We start from the raw sequence: 9,519 nt of genomic DNA on the forward strand, positions 1-9,519 counted from the left end.
TACTATTTTGATATCTATAGAATTCCAAGCTAATGTACAATCTGCTGCTTAAATAATAAGCTTTATAGCAGACAATTCTTGACTCAGTTCATCTTTGCTACACTTGGAGTTGAATTTGTCATTAGAAATTACAGTTCCATGTGTAACATATTCTAAAATCTACTATGTGTCTGACGATATACCCACTGGAAGTGTATACAATCTCTCCTAACATGTCAGTATACATAATTTATTCTTTTCACTTATCAGACTATTTGACTTCAGAAGTCTGGGATTTGTTTATAAATTAAAATCTATCATTGATTGGAATTGTAGAAACCCAATGCCCTCTTTATGGGATTACTACAATTTACATTTATATTGGTTGCCATAACATCATAATACTCAGGTTGCTGCAGGTCAGCAAGCTGGATATCATTGACAGGAATATTGACACTCAGAAGAGCAACAGCTAAGAATAGAATCTGAAAATATATTAAGTGTAATTACATGGATTAAACATATCCAGACAGTCTGGCCAAACTCAATTGGTACTGACCTGACAAGTCATTCTAATAATGTACAAAGCAACAAGCATCATCCCTTGTATTGTAGATCTTGTTTGTAAAGTGCTGAAATGTGTGTATACTCAAAGTCCTTGGTGTAATGACTAAAATGAAATCGATAACTATATTCTAATGATGAAAATCTGAGTTTGCAGCTTTAAACACAATTTAGCCAATAGCAGTGTGAATCCTTTCATGCTCTGCCCAACATAACAAATCGGTGGCTAAGAAAATACTGTCCCATAAATATGTGAGAAAAGTACCAATATAGGTTTAAAGCAAAAGCTTTTGTCTAATTCAATTGAAGGTGGAGCTGTGAGTGTTATAAATTGATGCCTGCAGGTGAATTGTCTGCGTATGTTTAGGTGGCAAATTGTAATCAGTCACTTTGGCCACTGTTATTCTGATGTAGGTATTGACAATAACAATAACAACAACAAAATTACATTTGTATAGCACATTTCACATCGGGAGGATGTCCCAAGGTACTGTAAGATGTTTAATAATAATGTAGTATTTGCAGAATAGATTTACAAAGAATCATAATGTTGTGGGGAAAGCCTGTGGTTGGGTGAGCTCAAGCAGCTAAAAATGGCTTTCTCCTTTTCCTAAAATTATGAAAATCATGAAAATTACATTCTACCCATAACTGGATGTGTGCCATGACTTGTTTTGACCTGCAGATGGGTTTGATATTTATGATCCTTTGAGAATTTGTGTTGTGTCTCTTAAACTCTTACATTTTAGACTCCATAGTCAATCGCTGAATAATTGGAAAAGAATCACTGAACATATTGCATGGGAAAGAAAATATTCTGAGAAGTTAAACAGTGTTGAATATTGGATATAATACAATTTTTATTAAAGTATCTGCGTGAGTCTATTTACAAATCATAAAATATATGCATTGAGACAATAAGACAATGAAAAGTATAAAATACAAGCTAACAAACAATAAAATCAGCCATTCAATTGCTTCAATAGAAAAGCACAACGTAATTTCATCTCATTTTACTAATTTCCTTAATTTACATTTACAAGTATTGTATTTGGGCATTACGTTATCCACAGCAGACTTTTAGTATGGAAATAGGTTTCATGTAAATCAATTGAATTTTATACAGTGTTTAACATAAAAAAAGGTAATGTCATTATGTACAGAATGAACATATTGCACGTTTTCAACAAAGCATAGATTTGTTTTTAAAAAATCAATAAATCTGTTCATGGAGAGAGCTGAGGTGATGTGCTAGTTCTATTGATCATTGAGATATAAGTTAGGAAGTTTGGCCCTTCAATCCCACAGTCTGATACAATGGTACAATGATAGATGTTACAGTTTCAGTTTCTTTGGATGAAACTTTCTGATATACACTTTGCAGGCCAGCTGTTTTGGGCAAAAGTGCCTGGTAGTATGTGTCCTTCCGAAGTGGATCTCGGGGCAGAGAAGTACTTTTCCCAAAAGTATTGAGGTGTTGGGAAGCAGTTGTGGAAGAATAGGTGTTGGATCCCCCAGTTGATGGGCTCCAGCAGCGATCTGAGTGACCAAGGACCTTGCATTCACTTGTACAGGACCACAAACCTGTGTGAGATAAACAATCTGTACTGTAGAAGATGCTTAGAATTGATTTTTTATTTGCAATATTGCAAAAACAAGAGATTGTGATGTGGAGTGCCTCGGCCTTAGACAGTATTAATTAAAGTTAAGTTGTTTGACTATGAAACCTTTATAATGATTAACTTCCCTTAATGAGATAGTGAGACTTGGTGCCATCTGCTTGCTGTAGCATTCCCTTAGGGCACATGAGTTGATATTAGTTTCTGGAGCAGGGGGTTGCTGGATTAATCTGATTGCATCCCAATCCTACCAATCAATTTCTGGAATGTGTGACATGTTCACCCTTCCAGAAGCTCTGAAACTCACTACAATCATTACTATCCTGAAAGCAGCAGCATAGGTGACAATCATCATGAGGTGCCTGCCCTAAACCATTTCTCTTGATTTATTTGACAATGTTTAATGGATGTATTCTTTCAAGCATGCTTCCAGATAGAGCAAAACATAATGATTTCAACAAAGAGAATTAAAATTAAATCAAAGGCATCCATGACCATGAAATGGTCTGCATGACTGGAACTTGTGTGTTGCAGACCTATGAGTTGCTGTACATGAAAATGGGTGCAATTTAACCGGATTCCCCCCAAACGAGATTAAAACTACTTGCAAACAAGTTTGCTTATGCAATTATTATAAACACCCTGGTCCCTGTGTAAAGCAAATTTAACATCACAGCAAATAAAACATAAATAGTATAACTATAGCTGAATGTGAGCTCAGTATTTTTGTCCCCTGTGAGATAACCTGGAGGTGATAATCTCACACTTTTTCAGCTATAACTGAACCAGTGGAAAGCCAATTCTAGTTAAAATTGAATTTTGAAGTTTGATTTGACAGGTATTCTTATGGGACAAAATAGATTTGTGCATACTGCTATCAATACCAATCTTAGAAGATTATTTGAAGAGGTAAATGTAAAATATCTGCTGAAATATCCCTGCACCTGCTCCCATTGGAGCACAATAAAAAAAGGTTCTGGGTGTGATAATGCATCCATTCATTGAATGAATCCATTCAATGTGAAGCTATTAATGTCCCAGTTATACTCAGCTTTTATGGTGGATTACTACGAAAATGCAGGAAGCTACCATGAATAATGCAGTAAATCAGAGGGCTACAAGGCACAATCTCAAAGCAAATTTCAGGTTAAGAATGTATTATACTATGTCATAATGGGTCAATTAACTAAAAAGTTAATGTTGGTTCTTTGTCCCATTGCTGAATCATATGTTTAGTGCTGATGTGACCCACCTAATTACAGATGTCAGGAAGCAGAGATTGACATTGTAGTCCTAGAGAACCTGTGAGAACAAATGTTTAAACTTTTCATGGAGAGGTAGCAGGATGGGTAATCTGGGAGGATGAGATAAAATGAGCCAAAGAGCCTCATCACCCAGCTTGACCCAAACTGAATAGTTTTCCAGAAACTAAATAGTTCTCCCTTACTTTCAATTAGCAAAGCTAGTAATCAAATTGTCTACATAAGGAGGAAAAAAACTGGTTTCTTTTCAAATGGCGTACATGAAAGGAGGGTTGGGGGTGGGTGGAGGGGGATATTTTATTTGAGCTGTGCTGGTCAGGTTAGTGCCACACAAGACAGTTGCTGCCCTCTATCCTAATTCCATTATATGCCCACAGTTTCCTCACATTTGGAAGAACGTATCTATAAAGTTACTTCACTCACCATTGTGCCTTTGGCTCAGCGCACCTTTCTTGCTCAGCCCAATGCCGCTGATATCAGAGTCACTGTCGTTAAAGTCGCTGTCCCCTTTCCCACTGTCCTTCCCGCTGAATCTATCTTGAGGATGGTTTGTGTGTTCACTGAAAGGGAAGCACAGAATTGAGTGCACAATTCAAATCACCTGTCAATCAAATAAAATGGACTCAATATCTTTAGTAAACATAAACATTAAATATAACTATACATTTTCAATACAATGGACACAATATCTTTGACTGAGACTTTGGTCATCTTCCAAACACTACCCCCACCACCTTGGTCCCAATTGAATTCACCATCCATCTTGAATTTAATCCCCAGTTTGGGTGCAAATCGTTGCCTGTCCAAAACCCTTGGGGACATCTTCCTGGCATGAAATGTGCTGTATAAATGCAACGTGTTATTATTGTTTGCAAGCGTCTATTTGACTTATCTGTGCAAGTGCTTACCTTTTGTTTAAAGTAAATGATTTGCCTTTCCAGATTGTGACTGGGTGGAGGGCTTGGTGACCAAAGCCCGAGACAGGAGGAAAAAGCTGAAAAAACGAACAGAAAACAAATCAGAGAAATAAGCCCCAATGTTACCACCGTCAAACACATGATTACCGCCCTCATATGCATTAAACTACCCCCACGTTTACGTGTATCATGGTCCACCCGCTGTGGCCCGGGTTAATCGCAGTAATGATTCAAACCATTCCTACCTCAGGGTCCGTTCCTCTGAGCTTATCCACCACGAAGCGACACAACTGGCTGCTGCCGTGCTCCGAGTTGGGCGATCCACCGCTGTCGCCGGCGTTCAAGCCGCACAAGGAAGCGGCGCTGGAATACTGCTGGACGTCAACTGCTTGGAACTTGCCGCCCTTGTGGCTCGGGATCAAGCCGCACTCTGGGCGTCTGCCCCTCTCCAGCTGAGAGATGTCCTGACCCCGGGCCCGCTTGAGCTTCGGTTCCTTGCTTTTATTGCACGTGGTGGCGATGGCGACGATAGCCACGAGGAGCAACGTGCAGCTGCCCGCCAGGACCGTGATGATGATGGAGGAGAGGTCCCAGGGCCGCTGTGTTTGGGCAGAGCTGCGGATGACGAGCTCTTGGCTGCCGGGAGGTGCTGGTGGCCTCACCACGAAGCTGACGGTGACTGTGGAGGACAGCGATGGTCGGCCGTTGTCGTGAACAGCCACGATGATCTTGAGGGCGGGCGGCCTGTCTTTGCTGAGGAGTCTGTTGAGGAAGATCTCCCCGGTCACGCTGTTGGCAGTGAAGAGCCCCGGGGGCTCCCCCCGCAGGAGTCCGTACGTCAGCTGAGAATTCAGCCCCTCGTCAGCGTCCCGAGCGCGGATGCGTGTTGCCAGGTAACCGGATGGTGCGTTGCTAGGCAGCAGCACTGTCGCAGAGCGGTTGCTAGGGACGGGGTGGGTGACGACAGGAGCGTTATCGTTCTGATCGGCGACCCTCAGCTGGATGAGCGCTGAACTGCTGAGCTGTGGGGAGCCGCCGTCACTCGCCTCCATCCGCAGCTCCAACTCCTCCAGCCGCTCCCGGTCCAGCGAGCGCAGCGCATAGATGGCCCCAGTGGTCGGGTCCACAGACACCAGAGCGGAGACGGGGGTCCCCAGGACCTGCGTGTCCACCAGACGGTACCCGACCTGCCCGTTGGCACCCAGATCGGGATCGCGGGCCACCACGGTGGTGATGTAAGCCCCCGGCGCGTTGTTCTCCAGGACGGACACTTGGTAGATGGCTTTGGAGAAAGAGGGGGCGTTGTCGTTCACGTCGCTCAGGCGGATGGTGTACTGCCTGATGCTCTTGTAGGGAGGGGAGCCCAGGTCCTCGGCCACCACAGTCAGGTTATATTCCCCGATCCTCTCGCGGTCCAGAGCCGCCGTGGTGACGATCATGTAGCTGTCGGCATACGCTTGCTGCAGCTTGAAGTGATCGTGTCCGTACAGAGTACAAGACACTTGGCCGTTGGAGCCCGAGTCGCTGTCCGAGGTGCCGATCAGAGCCACGAAGCTGTCTTTGGCGGCGGCCTCGGTGATGTAGGCGACTCCGGAGCTGACGGAGGTCATGGGGGTGATGGCGATCTCCGGGGCGTTGTCGTTCACGTCCAGGATGTTGACGGTGACCTTGCAGTTGGCGGGGATGGAGTTGGGACCCAGATCGCGACCTTGAACATCCAACTCGTACGTTTTTCTGCTTTCGTAGTCGACGGCCCCCTCCAGGGTCAAACGGCCAGACTTGGCATCGACTCGAAAGAGTTGTCGAACCTCAGGCGAGAGGTGAGGGCTGAAGCCATAGACCACCTGTCCGTTCAGCCCCTGGTCAGGGTCCACGGCCTCCAGGTGCAGCAGCAGGAAACCCACCGGAGCATCTTCATGGAGCTCCACCAGGAAGGACTTCTGCACAAACTCGGGGCTGTTGTCGTTCCAGTCCAGAACCTCGACCTGGACCTTAGCTCTTCCCACCTCAGGGGGATGGCCCCCGTCCTGTGCGGACAGCTCTAGTGTCAGGTGAGCCTGACTTTCCCGGTCGAGGGCTTGGACCAGCACCAGGTCGGCGCACTTGACGCCATCGCTCCGGGTTTGCATCTCGAGGCTGAAGTGGCTGTTGGCAGAAATGGCGTAGTTTTGCAGATAATTGTCGCCGACATCGGCGTCGACCGCGACCTCGAGAGGGATTCGGGTCCCGAGCGCTGAGCTCTCGGAGATCTGCACCGACATCTCGGAGTTGGGGAACTCGGGCGCGTTGTCGTTGATGTCTCTGACCTCGACCTCCACGTGGAGCAGTTTAAAGGTCTCTCTGGAAAAGTTGACCACATCGAAAGCGATCAGACAGGGCGACGTGTCCCGACAGATCTGCTCCCGGTCGATACGGCCCCCGATGGTCAGGTCGCCCGCACTCTCTCCCACTTGGATCAAAGACGCGTTGAGCTTCTGCATCGGTCGGAAACTGCTCCGCAGATCATCATCGGCTGCGGTTATCTGCGCGTCTTCGGCCAAGTTTCCGATCACAGTGCCCGGGACCTCCTCCTCGTAGATCGAGTACCTGAAGGTTTTGCCGTCGGCGGCGGACACGACGGACAGGAGCAGCAACAGGGAGCGGAGCCCGGAGCGGGGCAGCGGGGCAGGAGCACACACCCGGGGGGGGGGGCTTCCGTACAGCATCCTCTACCTTCAATATCCTCGTGTGTGTGTGTCTGGTGTGTGTGTGTCTGGTGTGTAGTGTGTGTAGTGTGTGTCTGGTGTGTGTGTGTAGTGTGTGTGGTGTGTGTGTAGTGTGTGTGTGTAGTGTGTGTGTGTAGTGTGGTGTGTGTGGGGGGGGGGGGGGGGAGGGGATGGGGGGAGGAGGTGTGGGTGGTATTTCTCGTTTGAAATAAAGGATTTTTTTTCCCCCTGAAATTGCTGAATGTGCTTTATTTTCCGCTCTGCGGAGTGCCCCACGAGGGTCAGTTTGAGAAGCGAGAAGCTGTGCAGCAGAAACCCTCCGCTCGCACGAAGCGTCTCTCGGGCTCTCCGCGCTCGCAGCACTTTTATTGACAAGTGTATGTAAATCATCCCCTCGGCGGCCAATCATGGTTTGCGAATGGGAAGAAGCAGAGGATTTGGGAGATTATTGAAGTCGATTTATTCCAACATTGTTCCAGGAAACAAAGTCCGCCTGTTCACATTAATTCATTCATCATTGTGAGAAACGACTGAGAAATTCATATATACGCAGATTAATAAACTGGGCCATCACCACTGAACCGGTTCCTTCCTCCTCCGAGGATGGGTTTCGATGTGCGTAAATTTGCATTACACTGAGATGAGAGCCACGTTTCCTTCAGTTTACTCACTTCGATATTTCGGTGCATTTAAAAAANGGAACACGTTTTAAAACCTTGCACTGCGTGTGAATCCGGCTGAAACGAGAGAGCGGTTGAAAAAAGAAAATGTTTCAGCCAGATTCGTATCCTAAGCTTGTGGCTTTGCTGTGCGCAGATTTACTCTCGGTGAGCGAGGCGAAATTTCCTTGCAAACTTTTCTTTGTTGTCATTTTTTCATGCATATCGCTGCTCTGGCTGATCTCTTTGGCCCGAGCAAGTCTGCATTGAAAATACTGGCAGGTGAAGAACAAACGTTTCCAATGGGATTTAGTTTAAGCACCAGCAGATTTAGCGAGCTTTCTATGGTCAGATTACTTCAATCGCTTATGAAAGTCTCGTTAGCAGTATGTGTATAATAGCATGGCAGGGCACCCCGTTTGAGACATCAATGTCTGTTTTATTTCAATGCTGCAAACTAAAAGGAAGGATATTCGACAATTTCCACAGAGGACTCGCGCTAAGTTTAATATAATGAGGAATCGCCACATGTATCCATTCTGCGTTTCTATACAGACACAATACACTGCCATAACCCTTTGACTAAACGATGATGTGTGTTGAATTGAATACAATTGCATTGGTTATTAAAATACATTTAGTGATCCACCCCTACTGATATGTCTGTTACGGCTATATTGAGACTTTCTTTCCCACTGGAACCTTTCTTGCACAGTAACACTTGGCCCTGTTTCATTGAAACAAAACATCAGTAGGCGGTGAGGATTGTTCAACCCGGAGGGAATGAAACCATCTGTCATTTAAGAGTTAAAGAATTAGGAAGCAGGTCGTGTGATGGTACAGTATTTGGGGGGCTGCTCTATATGTAGTGCCATTCAGCAGCACTGAACATCCAGGCTTTGGTATCTGCCCCAAAGGCTTTGAGAGATTCGCTTGAAATATCTGCATGTTCCATCTCAGTGTATCCAATAACTTAAATCTCGATCACGTCGATCTGATTTCAAACCTATATTTAAATGTCGTCGCAATAATCTGTCTCGAGAAATACATCGGAGCGCTCCAGTCTCCCACGGATTGGTTGCACATCAATGATCAGTCCTAACGCACTCAAGATTTAAGAACAAAACCCTCCCCGAAGAACCTGGTGTTTGCTCTTTGAGATGGTTAGCAGTGAACCCTCACGACTCACCGACCAAATAAAGAGTTTGTCATAAAAAAGACACGATTGAGTATATTCTAGTAAGTTAACAAAACAACGTTAGAAAGTTCGAAGAAAAAAAAGCAGCTGTGGGAGTAAAACCAATGACACAATCCTCTGCAATGGTTTTGCACTTGAAACCGACTACATTCTATCAGAGCAGAAACATGCATTGACGGGACAGGACTATCTTGTGAATAAGAAATGTTGATACGTGTGTGTGTGTGTGTGTGTGTGACAATATGTCAGCATATTGCAAAGCGTTTATATGGATGTAACGTGGTAATATGTAAAGCGTTAGGTGCTTTCCAAAGCGTCTCAAAGCAATTAGTTGGAGTGAGGACACGCGAGTGGAACGAGGTCGGGATGTTGGAAGTGGCTGAGTTTCTCAGAGATGCAGCGAGGATTATGTGGACGGAATTGTGAAAGGCACCTCGGGCACCCGAATCCCTGCAGAGAAAACTTTCGCGAATCACTTGTCCGACGAACAAAAGGGTAAATCGCCTAGTTATCATACCAAAAGGAGCGTAGCCACCTCAAAAAGCTCATTTTCCAAGTAACTTAGCAGACAACTGCCTAGTAATCATGAGAGCAAATACACGCACACAATGGCCCT

The 9,519-nt window shown here is 45.4% G+C and overlaps 1 protein-coding gene across 1 annotated transcript; it reads right to left on the reverse strand.

Annotated features, from left to right (window-relative positions):
* Positions 1–1,385: 1,385 nt before the first annotated feature.
* si:ch211-199f5.1 (protocadherin-8) lies at positions 1,386–7,093 on the reverse strand. The gene is made up of 4 exons (XM_007893501.2): positions 4,587–7,093; positions 4,333–4,418; positions 3,848–3,984; positions 1,386–2,127 (listed from the first exon to the last, which is right to left on the reverse strand). Exons 1-4 carry the CDS (start codon positions 7,044–7,046, stop codon positions 1,823–1,825), a joined length of 2,988 nt encoding a protein of 995 aa, XP_007891692.2. The 5' UTR covers positions 7,047–7,093; the 3' UTR covers positions 1,386–1,822.
* Positions 7,094–9,519: the final 2,426 nt, after the last annotated feature.

This window comes from Callorhinchus milii, unplaced genomic scaffold (genome assembly GCF_018977255.1).
Source record: "Callorhinchus milii isolate IMCB2004 unplaced genomic scaffold, IMCB_Cmil_1.0 Scaffold4, whole genome shotgun sequence".
NCBI lineage: Eukaryota > Metazoa > Chordata > Chondrichthyes > Chimaeriformes > Callorhinchidae > Callorhinchus > Callorhinchus milii.

Excerpts from the sequence above, each read along its gene's own strand:
- si:ch211-199f5.1 (XM_007893501.2), bottom strand. The coding sequence starts at position 7,046 with ATGCTGTACGGAAGCCCCCCCCCCCGGGTGTGTGCTCCTGCCCCGCTG. Across the intron at positions 4,419-4,586 it reads TCAGAGGAACGGACCCTGAG|CTTTTTCCTCCTGTCTCGGG; the intron begins GTAGGAATGGTT and ends TCGTTTTTTCAG. Across the intron at positions 3,985-4,332 it reads TCATTTACTTTAAACAAAAG|TGAACACACAAACCATCCTC; the intron begins GTAAGCACTTGC and ends CTTCCCTTTCAG.